Source organism: Macaca thibetana, chromosome X, assembly GCF_024542745.1.
Source record: "Macaca thibetana thibetana isolate TM-01 chromosome X, ASM2454274v1, whole genome shotgun sequence".
Lineage (NCBI taxonomy): Eukaryota > Metazoa > Chordata > Mammalia > Primates > Cercopithecidae > Macaca > Macaca thibetana.
Window position 1 is genome coordinate 23061475 of NC_065598.1, and position 16125 is coordinate 23077599.

Below are 16125 nucleotides of genomic sequence, written 5' to 3' on the forward strand. Positions count from 1 at the left end.
ATGATGAGAGCAAAGAAGCTAATAATTTACATGATGCATTCAGAGCTTCAGATTAAAACTAATCTCAATTTAACATTCAGTTTTGGCCTCTTTGGCAGCAAATACAATTAATAATCAAAAATATTGTGATTGAAATTGACACTGGATCGGGCTTTACTAGTACAAAGCACTTGGCGTTGTTTACTGTTAGGATTTTCCCTTTGTTTTGGACATTGCATCTCATGTGATTTTTTTCCATCTGCGAGTGCAAGCACGCTAAATTCAGGGAAATTATGCTATTATTGACAACATAGTAGATTTGATAAGTACTTGTTGAATGTGTGTTGAATGAATAATCTAGAATCTATACATAGTTATGGAAACATGGATTATATGTTATTTCACACGACAGATTTAGACCACATTAAGGGTCAGGATGATTAGTTTGTGTCATTTTTCCCTTCTTTTTATTTTCTGAGAAGAGTGTCTCTTACCTAGTTCAATAACAAGCTTATGTGGATTGCAGTTGTTCATTTTGTGGTTTATCTGAAGCATAGCTTCAAACCCTAGCTTCCTTTTCCTCCTGTGAATATATCTGGTACTACAGTTTAGAACATCCACTAATGTTTCTACTGCCTTGAGTGGGGTTCTTTTAGGAAAGTAAATCAGGACACGCTAAAACTCGGTATAGGCAGATGTTCAGGTAGCATGTGCAGTATATCTGCCCATGGCTATGTGGATTTCCAAGAGTGGATTGTGTCTGTATTTCATGTGTATTCATAAGCACCAAAGATCAGAACTGAGCCACTGCAGAAGTCATGGAAGGGAGTCTCAACTCCTTGTTATAACCCTTATTATCCCACAGTAGAATCCTACGGATTCCCCCTGCTGGGTGGGTGGCGTCAGCCAACACCCTCTCTCTGGCTGCTTTGTCACTCTGCAGAACTCTGCCACTCAGAAGCAAGAGTGACATGTTCTACCCACCACTCTATCGGAACGTCAAGGCAGTTTCATCTTACAGCAGCTCTGGAACTGAGTTAAGAAACCTTCCCTCTCAAACTTCATTAAGATTCTCATTTTCCAAGACTCCCTCCTATGGTCTTGTAGTACGTGGGTTAACATGGTATCTGTTTTCTTCGATGTATGGTCCTAGGGGTCATAGCAGTAGATCTGCAGAGTTGGAAGATCACTAAATAGTTTACAACTCCCCACCCAGCAGGGCATAGTCGTCATAGAGAATGGATGGAAAATATCCCCTTGCTATAATTGGGTTCAGCCCTGTGGCTTAACACCATCTTATTTGGCAATCTTTTTCTCTTGACATATTTAGTAATCACTTTAAGGGAGATTTATTACACTGCCCATGGGAACAAACAATGCACTAAATATTACACTTAGGCATGCTTTCAATACCACTCCTTTTCTAGCCTATTCTGAATCTTTTCCCAAAGTCTTTCTTCAACGCTTATCAAAACTCTCTCTTGTCTTTAAATTCCTCTAAGTTCTTCTTTCTTCCAAAATAACCTTTAATAATTTGAAATATTTTGTAACTAGGAGTTCTTTTAATCAAAATTCACTGGGCCATGCTTCGAGAAGAATTGATAAAAACGCGCTTTCACAGCTTAAAATCATTGAAGACATTTTTCTCACAATTAATCCCAAAGCATCAAAACAAACATTTAGCATATGATTAGGCTGTGAAAGTAGCCTCCTAGGGGTGTGTGTGTGTGTGTGTGTGTGTGTTTACATATTTATGTAAAGGAATTCAAATTATTTCAGCCAAACATAATTCAATGAAATGTTTTCTGATCCTGTGGGTTGGTGCCCATGAAGAGATGTGGGGCAAGGAGCCACTGAGAATTAGGATTCTCAACTCATGCTCTGTGCTAATGAAAGGACTTTGACAGCTGGTGCCCCTCAGACATTTTTTTAAAAGCATAATATCCCACTCATCCAAGCACATGCACAGCAAAGTGTCTTAACAGATAATCTATTTAGAACAGATTTGAGAGAAAATATATCAGGATCATGGAGAAGGTAGTGAGTTGTAGTGGCACAGCTACAGTATAACAACTGTGTGAATGTTAAATTCTAGCTTCTTTACAGATGACATGTCCTTCATTCATCAGATATGTCATAATGGCTATCTATACTCTTGAGAGAGTCCACTCAGTGCTAAGCACAGTCGTAGATGTACTAGTTTACTTAACACTCGACTACATATTTGTCACTGGCCTCAATTTGCACACGGGCCACATTTTATACAGAGAAAGCAAAGCCACCATGAGGATAAGCTGCTGGTGAGTCAAAACTAAGGACCTGTGTAGCTACCACTGAAACAGTACCATGATGCCATTTTTAAAAAGACAGTCATGAGCCCCGCCCTTCCTCCTACCTACATGGTCTCCCTGAGCCCCAGTTTTCTTATCTGTAAAGTGACTTGTTGAGAGAATTTAAGGCGTGAAGCCCTGACACGTGGTAATAGCTCATTTAAGTCCCTTAGTACAACCACACCCTCGACTGCCTTGTTTTCTTATCTTACTAGATTACACATACTTGTACATATCTGAAATTGAGCACTGGTGACTTTTAGGGGTGGGGCAGTAAAAGCACAAATTCAGAAATTAGTTGCTAACAAGAACCTTAGTCATTCAGATGCCTAGAGGTGTATGGTGAGGGGCCAAGAGCACAGGTTCTGGAGCCAGACTGCCTGGTGTAGCCCAGCTCTGCCTATTACTATGTGTGTGACACTGGGCAAGTGACTTGACTTCTCTGTATTTCCTCATCTGTAAAATGAAGCTAGTACTTATGCCTACTTTGTAATTTGCTGCAAGGATTAAATAAGTTTATCTGTATAAAGAGCCTAGAATTGTGCCTGGCATGTAGTAGGGGCAGTTAAATTAGTGTTTGTATTCTCATGCGTATTTTGATGACAAGCATTCAGCACCTGGGCACGGCAAATTCAATATGGAGCAAGGTGTGTAGAATAAATCCCATTGTTCTGCTTTAGCATGATTCCCATATATCCAAGCCAGGCTCTTACAGTTATAGCTCCCTTCCCATACATGTAGGCGAGGAAAGCCAGAGAAAACAAGGACCCTCAAGGTAAACCTCTTGTCTTTTATGGTAGAGAGTGATTTAATTGGATAAAGAGATCATTTAGCTGCCCTGCAAATCAGCATCAGAGGAGGAGTCAGCAGAGGATATCTGCATTTGGAATTGCACCTTAGTTCACTTTTTATGTTACATTTTCAAGAAGGAAACTGAACAGGGGACCTATATAAGATTTCCCAAAAGTATAGACCAATTGGGTCACAAATAAAGAACACGTGGAAAGAACACTGGTGCTTTAATGCAGCATTTCTCAAACGTCAGCTGCATCAGAATTCTTAAGAGGGCTTGTGAAAACCCAAATTCCTGGGCTCCACCCCAGAAATTCTGATTTACCAGGTCCGTGTGGGGCTAAGAATTTTCATTTCTGACAAGCTCCCAGGTTGTGCTGCTGCTGTTGTTCTAGGGGCCACATTGTGAGAACCACTGGTCAAATGTGTGTTTCACATTCCTGCTACCTATTTCTGATCTAGGTTTATAACATTTAATTTGAACTGTTTAGCTTACAGATGGAATGTCTACCCTCTCCAAAAAACAAAAATAGAAATATTTGATTAATAAATACTGTCATTTTTTCCCCCACAGTTGCATGCTGCTGTCACCAAGATCCAGGTTCCAAGGCCTGGTTTTAATTACACGTTTGCCCATATATGTATCCTGAATAACGATAAGACTTGCATCGTGGATGACATAGTGCACGTCCTGGAAGAGCTAAAGAACGCTCGGGCCACCAATCGGACCAATTTTGCTATCACATACCCAATCACTCACTTAAAGGACGGGAGGGCTGTGTACAATGGGCACCAGCTTGGGGGCGTCACTGTGCACAGCAAAGACCGGGTGAAATCTGCAGAGGCCATCCAGCTCACCTACTACCTGCAGTCAATCAACAGTCTAAATGACATGGTGGCCGAGAGGTGGGAGTCCAGCTTCTGCGACACTGTCAGACTGTTTCAGAAATCCAACAGCAAAGTCAAAATGTACCCTTACACGTCCTCCTCACTGAGGGAAGATTTCCAGAAGACCAGCCGCGTATCAGAACGTTACCTGGTCACCAGCCTGATCCTGGTGGTTACCATGGCCATCCTTTGCTGCTCTATGCAGGACTGCGTCCGCAGCAAACCCTGGCTAGGCCTGCTCGGACTGGTGACCATAAGCCTGGCCACTCTCACTGCAGCTGGGATCATCAATCTTACTGGTGGGAAATATAATTCCACCTTCCTGGGAGTCCCTTTCGTCATGCTAGGTAATTACTACCCTTCATTTTTCTGTTTCCTCCTGCTGGTGGTGTTGACTGGGTTCCTAAAAGGCCAGGAATAGCCATCTAACAACTTTGTTTCATTTATAGTATCTTCATTTTGCCCAAAAGTCCTGGGACCAACTCTATAAAGTGCTGGTAATCAGCCAAAAACAACCTAATCTGGTAAATGTGCCAGAAGTTCAAAGTCCTGGGTTCTAGCACTGACTCTCCATTGAGCAGCCATGTGGTGTTTAGCAGGTATTAATCTTCTCTGTGTCCCAGTGGCTTAGGTTGGGCTTCCCCATAAGCAGGGCCCTGAGACAAAGATTTGGATACAAGTAGTGTATTGGAAGGTGAGCCCAGGAAGCACCAATATGGGCGTGAGGAAGTGAGACAGGAAGGCAGGCAGTTGAAGGTATGTTAATGAGCCCAAGGTATATTACATTCTGCCCATTGCTGTGGGCACCTGTGGTTCAGCCCCACTGGGGACCTTTGGGAGACCTTGTAAAACACACTTCAGAGAGGTCCTCCCCCGGTGTGAGGAATTTGGGCTATTTTCCCACAGACGGCTTGTGATTAATTGAGGGCTGCTCCCCAGGCCAGTTAACTCCCAGCACTTCCCAGGGAAGACCGGGCACACTCCTGCAGCCAGAGAAATCCTTCAGGTGACTTTGTAGTCAAGCCTTCAGCAAGCTCAAGAATGGGGAATGGGAGGGTATGCTGAGAGTGTCTGCTACTCTCAGTTTCCCCACCTTATAAATAGAGTGGATGTGAGCATCACACAAAAGGACATGATAAATGTATAAGAACTTTGAGAGTGACATGTGAGAAACCATTAGGAAGTAACTTTTTTTCCTATTCTTACTATGAACTCAGGAGAATATTTTAAAGCGATGCTGATGGTGACAGCGTGCTTCCAGTGTGTTCACTCATAGGGGCTGCAGGAACTCCCTGATAGAGATTAATGGTCAAAACACAGCCATAGTGGCCATAACATCGGTTGCCCTGTCCATCTGTTATCAAAAATGGCATGCCCAGCAAGCCTGATGGCAGGGTTCTTGCGGGCCAAGGATTCAAGAGGTTCACTTTCCCCCTTTTCTATAGCAGCTTCTTATCAATTCCTTTAACAAAATTAAAATGTCATTTGGAATCATTTTTAACATGACAAATGAAGTGGCACTTTTTTGTTAACTAAGAAATAACCACCGTTGAGTTCATTAGTGTGCCTTATGCCCTGTTTTAGAGTAGTAGAAAAGAATTTCCTCAGGAAATCTCAGCTGTGTTATGGGCACATGATAAGCAGGGCTGGTGGGGCTGCAAAGCCACAGAATTACATTCGATTCTCCGTGGCCTGAGGAATTGAAACCTAGTCAATAAACATATACTGGTAGCTTTTGTGAAAAGCTGGGCACCGTAAGGAGACTGAGCAGCCTGATGATTTGATAATGTACTTGTCACTGCTGAAAACAACAGAGAAGAAGGCTGCTCTACCTCCTCCTGAATTCAGTCTATTAAGAAAGCAGCATAACTTGCCTCTTTACAATAACCCCAAGACCATGTGGGTTGACTGTGGAATACAGGGTGGTTCCTTGAAGAGTGAGTAGGACTGAGTATTAGTAGCTTCCACAGAGGCCTGTATCAAGGTTGAAATTAAGATGTTTTGCTCACGATTAGTCACAATCTTGAATGTTTTGGGGGTTACGGGAAGGGTTTTCATTTCATTTGTTTTTTAGCTTTTCATTTTCTTGCTGCTTTTGTGGGAGGAAGAGAAATAGGAGTAAGAAAAGAGTGGAGAACTGAAGGGAGATCGTGAGGTTCTTAAGGTGAGGCAAAAGGACGCTGGAGCTAGAAAAAGGACAATCAGTGCTGATTTTATGACATTCCAGGTTGTTACCAGTGAGCTCAAAGCATGTTAGAATATTTAAAACTTCTGAAAAATTAATTTACTAAGTAAAATAAAATTATAATATTTAAAGTTTCTTAAAATTAATTTTAAGTAAAGTAAAATAGCAGTATTCAAAACTTAATTTTATTAAAAATGAAATTGTAATATTCAAAACTTCTTAAGATTAGTTTTATAAAGTAAATTGAAATATTTAAAATTTCTTAAAACTTACTTTTTTGTACTTTTTTAAAGAGGTTTTAAATATTGTAAGGGAAAGTCAACACAAAACAGACTATGGCAGATAGTATTGGTGCAAGGATGAAAGAGATGGTAGGATGGAAAGATGCTGTTAGCAGGGAAGTGTCTTTAAAAAACAAATCCAGAAATAGTAATGCCACAGATCCGCAGACTGAGTATCACTGAACTTTACATCAGAGTTCAATTCAGAAAAAATCTGGCATTTGCAGTGAAAGAGACCATGCACCACAGGTGCCCAATAAGCCCTTGTTTGCAATTTGTGAGGAATGTTATGTGCATTGATTTGATGGCAGTTTTCCCTGCTGACAATCAGTGTGCAACCTTTCTGTACATTCTCAGCCCAAAGCGTTCTCAAATTACTTAGTCATAACATGAAAGGAAGCTACATGTTTTAGTAGCTAAGGCCCATTTGCAATAAATACTTTGCACGATGTAATGGGTGCTTAATATGCTCATAAAGCTAACAGTGCCTGGGTTTAGGATGGTCGCCCTCCTGTATTTCTCAGATAAACTCTTCATTTTTAAGAGTTTATAAAATGAAATATAAGCAAGAGCCGCTTCATAAATGTTGCATTCAAGGCCATCGCTTAATTCTGGGTTTTTTTGATGACCATTCCTAAAATACCAGTAAATATTTCAAATGACTAAGAAGAAATTCAGTGCTAAGGGTTTTGGCACTACAAAAAACTGTCCGGTATCTAAATTTTCCTGTCTATAGCTTAAAATGGCTATGCTTAACCTAAGTAGATTTAAGCAAAACTTGATTTAGTATGTTATATAAATACAATATCAAATCAAAAAGCCTCATTTAAAAGGTAAAGTATCTTAGAAAAAGTCTCAAACAGACATTTCCTTGGCTGTCAGTAGGTCTACAATGTGATAAACATTATAGATTTAAAATTCAACAAACTGAACATTGTCAGTGTGATTCTGGTCACGTAGGCCAAATCCAGCCAAATGCCAAAATGACACTAGATTTAGAATGGAAAAATTTAAGATCACGTGTGAAGCAGTATTAACCTGACAAAATTCCAGAAGAGGAAAGAATTTGGATAAACTCTTAAGAGTTCACCATAATGGGATGTGACTGTGTGTTTCTAGCCAAGATGATATGTGACAGTTCTGGCAATAAGAATATATCCTACACAGATGAATCATTTTGGCAATGATGTAAGCATAGATACATCATGATTTAGAATGTTTTTAATCAGTGTTGTGCATACTAGACAATCCCACTTCTGCCAAAACCTCTGTCCAGATGAGTCATATCAGTTTATTTAGAGCTGAAATCCTAAAAGGTCTACAGTATTATAAATGTTCATCGACATTTTTTAGTTACTCTAATTTGGAGAAGAGTTTATTTGGTCTATACCCTTATCGTGCATAAAATAATATCCCTTCTTTCCAAATATATTGATAACAAGTAGTGAGTTACTTGAATTGCTATTTGTGAATATATGATGCTAATTATTTTAATCTGTTATAGAATTTCCTTTAAAGGATGAAGATTTACACCATTATTCTCCAGTTGGGTATGATTTTTAAAATTGGCATAGGTTTTCTATGTGCAAGCTCTCCTTACAGACTTAACGTTTCCACAGCTTTGCTGATCAGATACAAATCAGGAAAGGGATAGAATGTTAGGGATAGAGGATATAGAAGAGAACCAAAGGAAAGTTTTCTCCCTTCTGCATCTGGAAGATTTGTTGCTTCATGTACATCCTGTACAACTAAAAAGGAGAATTGAAGTCATAGTGAAAGAGTTTGGATATTAGTTTCTACATGTAATCTAGTTTATAAAGGTTGCTTTGCATTTATCAAGATACAAGAGCCCCAGAGATTTATGAGATGAAAAATACTCTTTAAGCCCTTTTTCAGATGTTTGGGATTTGAGGTCAGCGGTTAGATCCAGGGTATCCTCTTCCTTTTGAATTATCCAACCAGGCCACTCAGATTCAAGGATGTGAAAGGAAGAAAGAATTAGTGGATTATTTCTAATTTGCGGATTAGTGCTAGGAAAAGAATAATAGCAGGGAAGTTTGGCTTCTTTCAGCTGTGTATTTTAAGATTATTCATATGTAGCAGAAACCAGAAGATTGGGTTCCATTCTTCAAAAATTTGTTCTCATATGATGCCACTTGAAATGTAATGCAGTACATGGAGCTCATGAAAAGGGAAGGGTAAAAATACTCATGCAAAAAATTTAGTTCCAACTGAAAAATTGTAATTATTATTTTTGCTCTAAACTTAAGCAAACCTGAAAGGTTTTGCTTTCCTGATGAGTATTCTGATATATTTCTAAAGTCACGAGAAAATGGGGGAAAAATCAGTCAGATAATAATAAAATTTAAGCCATATGAAATTGCCAATATCCAACCATTTTTGGCCTACAAACTTGGTACCACTATCTGGTCATTTTTGAACTACAAAAATGGTAATTTTGTGTGGTTCAGCCTAATACATTATTGTAGAAATCCATTATTTGTAACAATATGACAATTTACCTGATGGAATAGAAGTATATTAGAATGCTGTAGAAATTCTTTGCTTAGATATAAATCAGTAATAGGTTCAGCATGTTATAGAGAAAAAAACTGATTGATAAGAGTTTTGTTGTTCACATTTTTGTTTACATCTATTTTTTAAAAAGACATTTTATTTTACAGTATTTCCAAAGTTTGTCTCCCGAATATCTTTTTTTTGTAATGGCCCATGGTCATTATGGGACTAATTTCCAAGGAGATTATGTAATTTAGGCTTGTAATTTGTTCTTGCCCTTTTATTCTTATGCTCCACCAATCATACTAGGGTGAGAGTAGGTGGAAAGAAATAGATTTAGGGGAATGGAATAAAACAAGTTTTATTGTTCTATTTTTAACCATAAAGTAAGACAAGAACAGGACTTGGGGGCACAAATCCAGGAAGGCAGAACTCAGGCAGAGGAATACAAAAGGGCTTTGTCTTTGACCCAGGATTCCCAGATATCCCCTGGGTGGTCTCTCTACCCGGTCTTGCCCAGGGAACGAGGGAGTGACAGACCCTGTAAAGCTAGGGCAGCAGGAGGCAACATGAGGACACTGAACTAAACATAGACCCTGAGGAGGAATACCTAGCATCTACATTTGGACTGGACACCCAGAAAGTCACAGCTGGGCAGTCTTGACCAGATGGATATACAGAAGCTCACAACCCAAACAGGTTCATAGTTATTGTCAAGGAAACCCTACATTTCACCAAGGCTATTTTATTACTCAAGAACCAAAATATAGACAGATGGAGCCCAAGAGAGGGATTCTATAGCCCCTTCTCTACACTGATTGGTGTAGCAACACTAACATTATTTTGCCTCATCAGTAACATAAATTTCACATCAGCCTACTATTCATCTTGTGTGTATGTGTGTCTTTATAACCTATATGCATAATATATATTATATATCACATTAGCTGTATTATATATCATATGCAATATGATATGTAGTAAGCTCATGTTATGTATTTATATGTATACAATGTGTTTATAACACATATTATGTAATATATATTGCTTGAATATTTAAATAGAAGTACTATATATTTCTCTGTATATATTATCTGGTATATAGAGTCCAACATTTTATATGTAAATATATAAAATATATTTGAATAAGATATGCCATATATACATGTTTATATATTACATCTGTATTCTATATGAAAAGAAATTACACAATGACCATAGCATATATTATGGGCCACATTTATACACACTGGTCTTATATAATGTACATACACACAATATTGAAATACTTTATCTTTAAACAAGGAAGAGCTATAAGCAAATTCATTTCTAGGGCTCTCTTTTGCAGCTATCTAGTGAAGAAAAATCATTTCTAAGACTAAAACCCAATGCTCTGATTAGAATTTTCAAAATGTGACAAGTATCTGGTACAAAGAGTAAGATGTGTGTGTTCCCCCTGATGTGAGCATCTGTCTTTACTTAAACAGAGTATACCTTTATTCTTACTCTTAACTGTGAGACAAAACAGGCTGCGATAAACCAAACAATTCAGCTTAGAAAGTAAATGTTTATAACTGGCAAAGTGTGAATGTAACCCAATTAATGAACTTCTCCCTGAAAATAGATGTTACTCAACCCAGACATATATACACTTTAAATTTCTTCTAAAAAAACCACAAAAATCATGAATTTATGTGGATGTCATTGAAAAACAGGCATCTTATAAACATGAGCTACTTAGTGAAGTTTTTCTAAGAATAAAATAGGCTTTAAGCAGATTCTGCTTACGGATTATAGTCTATGAATTTTTGAGAAGAATATAGTAATTTTATTTCCATATATGAAATTTAGCACTGCCCAGGCATGCTATAAACAGCTTCATTGACTCATGACATTAAATGTTTTCACGTTGAAACTGAAAGATCATCCATCAATCAGCAAGCCATCCCATTTCCTCCTTCTTAGCCATTCCTTACTTTGAGGAACTCAGGATGAAGAAATCCTGCTAGTGTGGAAAGGATTAAAATGTGAGTAGCACCCAAAGGCATCTATCAGCTGCTGTGTTGTGGCTATGTACATTGGGACAGGTGGGAGAATCTGGGCCTGAAGAAAAATCTGACTTACAAAATCCAGAAGTATTGTACAAAGTAGATCGATTTGCCTATGATTATTCATTGAAAACAAAACAACAACAACACCACCAACAACAAATCACCCAGACTGTCTCCAATAGCAAAACCACTAAATACATTTAAAATATTATTCACTTTATGAGCAACTTTCCAGAAGTATATCTACTGGGTAAAGAAAGGTTAACTCTCAACTATTTGTTAGTGGATTCTGTCTTACTGAATTATAAACAACCCTGAAGGCTTTGATCAGGCCCCAGAAAGTTCTGGGTGACAGTAAGATTTAATCTCGAGGGTGCTTGATAGTCACCCTCAGTGATGGGAGGATTGGCCAGTTGAGTTTTTTTCCACCATTAGTGTTATTTATCATCTGTGCTTCTTTTTCTCTTCATTAGCTGCAAAGTCTGAGAGTTAACAACACATTCAGATATAAAAATTCTTTTGAAAAGAAGAAAAATTATTAGCCTAAATTTTTTTTTTTTTTTTTTTGAGAGGGAGTCTCACTCTGTTGCTCAGGCTGGAGTGCAGTGACGCGATCTCACTGAAAGCTCCACCTCCTGGGTTCACGCCATTCTCCTGCCTCAGCCTCCTGAATAGCTGGGACTACAGGCACCCGCCACCACGCCCGGCTAATTTTTCATATTTTTAGTAGAAACGGGGTTTCACCGTGTTACCCAGGATGGTCTCAAACTCCTGACCTCGTGATCCACCCGCCTCGGCCTCTGAAAGTGCTAGGATTACAGGCATGAGCCACCGCACCCGGCCTAGCCTAAATTCTTTAATATTTTATTTTATTAGATGACAACCCCAAAGTTTACTGCAAATAAAATTAATAAAAGCAGTTTTCTTTTTAAAATCACACTCCTGGCCCAAATTTTGCCTCAGCATTAGTGAAGAACCCTACTGGCCTGACTAAAACCTCGAGCTGCCTCAGAGTATTCACTCATGAATAATTAGAACTTGGCGCTCTCTTCTTTCTCTCTCTCTCTCTCTTTATATGTGTGTGTGTGTTTTCACATACTAATATGCATTTGTTCTTATGCATGTAACAATACAGACATGCAGTGTAACAAAAATAGAAACAAACATCTTGAATATGCTTTTAAAGGACAAGAGAATGCTTTAAAAGCATTTTTATCTTCAAAATCTGATAGAATCAAGATGTGTTTAACAGTTCCCGTTGGCAACTCCTCAGTCTTACACTGTGACTGTAAAAGAAGGAATCCCCTGGGATGTTGTATCATCCAGGGTAATCCTTAGAATGTCAGGATGTCAGGATGTTGAGGTTCCTGATATCCTCACTATGATATAGTCTTTTACCTCAAGGTCTCAGGCTGTGACCTGGCCCTCAAATGATGAGTCATGACTCCCATTACCACCACAGGGTCCCTAGTGACCAAAATCAAAATCTGCATTTAGGTAGCTCCGCCCTGCCCCCACCCCATGAGTTCTGTCACCAGGGAGTCCTTGTGAACAGACTTGGGATTTTGGAGATGGGAAATTGTTACTTGCCAAAGTTATGCTTTATGCCAATGACATAGGCCCACTGGTCAGATTTCACAGAGAAGCTTATAGAACTCCTACTTTGTAGAGAAGTTTTTAAACCTAGAGTGCAAAGCAAACAGCAGTACTTTTGCTTTTAAAATACCTTTTTAAAAAGTAGGAAACAATCGTCAGACCTCTGAAAAGTATCTTCAGTCCACATGCAGTATCTGTTTGCCCACGTCTGCAAGATTTGGTGTTAGAGTTCCGCTTGCTGGACTACAGCCCCAGAATTAAGAGAGTGGGCTGGGCGCAGTGGCTCACGCCTGTAATCCCAGCGCTTTGGGAGGCCGAGGCAGGCGGATCACCTGAGGTCAGGAGTTCAAGACCAGCCTGGCCAATATGGTGAAACCCCGTCTCTACTAAAAATACAAAAATTACCCAGGCATGGTGGCGCGTGCCTGTAATCCCAGCTACCCGGGAGGCTGAGGCAGGGGAATCACTGGAATTTAGGAGGCAGAGGCTGCAGTGAACCGAGATTACGCCACTGCACTCCACCCTGGGAGATCGAGTGAGACTCCATCTCAAAAAAAAAAAAAAAAAAAATAGAGCAATGAATGATGGTGATGCTAAAGAATGGAGCCATCCACTGAAAGAGGAAAGTGGAGAGGAACAGAACCTACCAAAATCTATCTTCTCTGCCTCTCCTTGACTCCAAGTGGCTCAGTTTCTGGAGTGCTAGTAAAAGATAAGGTCAGACCTGACTGGAGGAAAAACTGAAGAAATTCATCTCTGTGAAATTCTCCTACCTGCCATTTCCTCTTTATTCCATCCCCACTTCCATTCTCTGTCCCATTCCCCAGACCTAAGAGAAGCTGCTTCAGTAGACCACTGTCTCAGAGAAGTTTGCATTTAAAAGGATACCCTTGAAAGTTCCAAGGGGAACTCAGGTATAGTTCCAGCATTCTGGAGGGCAGGATGGGCCTCATGTCCTAGGGCTTTTGGAATGTGTCTCCCCTTGAATCCAGGCCAGAAAACAGGGTCCTCACTGATGGGCTTTCCTATAGGATAACAGGCCAACCTCTTCGGCAAAAATACCCAGCTGTAAGCCAGGACTACTGCCAGCCAGGCACTCCAGGCTGCTAATCCTTAAGAGGTGACCACAGCTGTGTTGGCACTTGTCCCTCCCTTGACTGACAAAGCTTCAGGAAGGAGGCCCAGTTATGGTGTCAGCAATTGTTCCAGAAATCCAAAGGGCTCTTGTAAGATGCTGTGGAACTCCAGTTTGGGGTTTCGGGTGTAGGAATCTGCTAGAGAGGTGTGGCTTGAGAAAGAGAAATCTGACCTATCAGGAATGGTGGTAGGGGCCTTTGGAAGCAAAGCCAGGGATAACTAGCAATAAATGCTGAGTGATCAGTTAGAACAAATTCTTTCTCAGGGCCTCTTCTGATTTCTGTGAGTGGCTGCATGTACACACCTGTAGCAAGAAGAACTAAGGAAAGGCATTGTTTCCAAAACCCCAAGAATAAAATTAGAATTCTCTTTGGAGCTGCCCCCAAACCAAGAACATATGCAAAAAGAGCCAGGACTCAGTATAAAAGATCAAACTATAGAAGGACAAGGCATTTAAAATGCAGCAACAGAACTCAAGAGAGAAGCCAACAGCCTACTTCCACCTTTCCTTGATTTTGATTACTTTCATTCTGGGCCCTGGAGCCTCAGTCTTGTCACCTAATATCTCTGTTAATTCAAATTCCTTTTCTCAATTAGCTTCTAAGATTATTCAACAGCAAGGTAAGAAATTGATTCCTATTGTATTTTCCAAGAATCAGGGTCAGATAATGTCATTATAAAACATCACACTGATTTTTAAAAGAACTGCAAAACAGATTTAAGTTCTATTATATGGCTAATTCTAATTCTGCTACATGCTTTATTTTCTTGCCATATTTAATGACTCAGTACTAAAACCCTGTTTTAATTTTTTGTGTGTTTCTGGCAAGTAAGTATCATTAAAAAATTATTTCCCATTAGAGTGACCCCCTGAAGTGTGCTTTGCCCACCAAAGCTTACTTGCTCTACATGGCCCCAGAAAAAAAAAAAAAAAAAAAAGTCAATATTACTTCTTCAGGGACAGTGCCTCAGAGATACTCTCTTTTTACCCTCATTGTCAAGGGAATGGTTACTTAATCAAAGGTCAGTGGGTCCATCTTGAAAATATACTAGAAACAGATTTACTCATGTTCCGTCTCCAGACTAGACGTTAACTACCTAAGCATAATTAGCAACAGGATGCCAGTCAATGAGTATACTTTTTACTTCATGTCTGGGGAGTTTAGGTGCCTTCATTTTAATAGGGGCCTTGGTGCTAGTTATCAAATTGACAGTCTTGACCTGACTTCTAAAAGTGGCTGTAAAACGATGCCTAGTAAATTAAGATAAATGCCAAATTCCTCTGAGGAAATAGGCCTAAATCATTACTGTGAAATGGGCATTCAGGTTTGGGGCCAGGACTTCACAATAAGGATATAAATACTAGCCTGGGCATGAGGAAAGATGTGCACTTAGCTATTGTACACACAAGATAACAGTGACTCACTTTATTCAGCATTATGCTTGGCTGGAGATTTTAAATTCCTTTTTAAAAACAAGACTGTTGTACCACAGGGTAAAGATTTTATTATCCTCAATAATGGGATTGAATATGCCAAGGCATGGAAACAGGAAATTCAATCTGCTGATACTCAGTGCCAAGACAGGGGTTATCGAAATCCACAATGGGTCACTTTGGTGGGCTTTCCAATGTTGCAGTGGCCTGGAAACACAGGGACCTGAAGTAGGGAAATGTCTGACTCCAACTAGGAGAGGTGGTAGAAGTCATGCTAGATCAGGTTCCAGGCAGTAGTATGGAGTCAGAACATGGGCATTTACTGTACCTCTGCTATTTCAGTATTGCTGAAATACTAAACCGGGAGGCGAAGGCACTAAGCAGTTATGCAGAGGGGTTACTGATCTGGCTCTTTCCCACAGATGCCACTATCAAATAGTGCAGAGAAGCTAGCAGAGTCACTGCTGACGTATTATATCACTGCTTGATAAGTCATGTATGAATAACCAAAATTGGTCAAACAGATCCCTGAAGACAAATTGCAAGTCATAAACCTTCAACCTGAATCCTAATTTTTATCAATAACCAGGAGAGTTCATATTTATCTTATTTTTTCTGTGTTTTCTTCACTGAAACTTCTTCACTCCTACTTATTTTGCTTCCCTCTTTCTCAGATTTATTGCTTCCTGCCCTGATATTTGGGGAGGGAAAAAAGAGGGGGCTGTGATTTAGTTTCCTGTCAAGACTCAAATTAAATACACTGCCTATTTATCACTAAAACCCGCCAGTTGGCCAATTTTAAATGAGGTGACGGGACATTAACTCAGAACCCTCTGCCCACTGTCTTCCTCTGCACTGACCCCTAGCCAGACTTGTGGGAATGGAAAGCAAAATGATGAGTGTCCAGACATCTTCTCTTCTCTGGAATGTTCCA

The 16125-nt window shown here is 39.6% G+C and overlaps 2 protein-coding genes across 4 annotated transcripts in view; both read left to right on the forward strand.

The window, feature by feature from the left end:
- SAT1 (spermidine/spermine N1-acetyltransferase 1) overlaps nucleotides 1-16125 on the forward strand; it is a 599966-nt gene that overhangs the window by 193163 nt on the left and 390678 nt on the right. The gene's annotated exons all lie outside the window — the stretch shown is intronic.
- The window catches only part of PTCHD1 (patched domain containing 1), a 70493-nt gene that overhangs the window by 42131 nt on the left and 12237 nt on the right, over nucleotides 1-16125 (forward strand). Inside the window, exon 2 of the mRNA XM_050777348.1 lies at nucleotides 3676-4336. Coding sequence (XP_050633305.1) covers nucleotides 3676-4336 — 661 coding nt within the window. The remainder of the gene's footprint in view (nucleotides 1-3675; nucleotides 4337-16125) is intronic.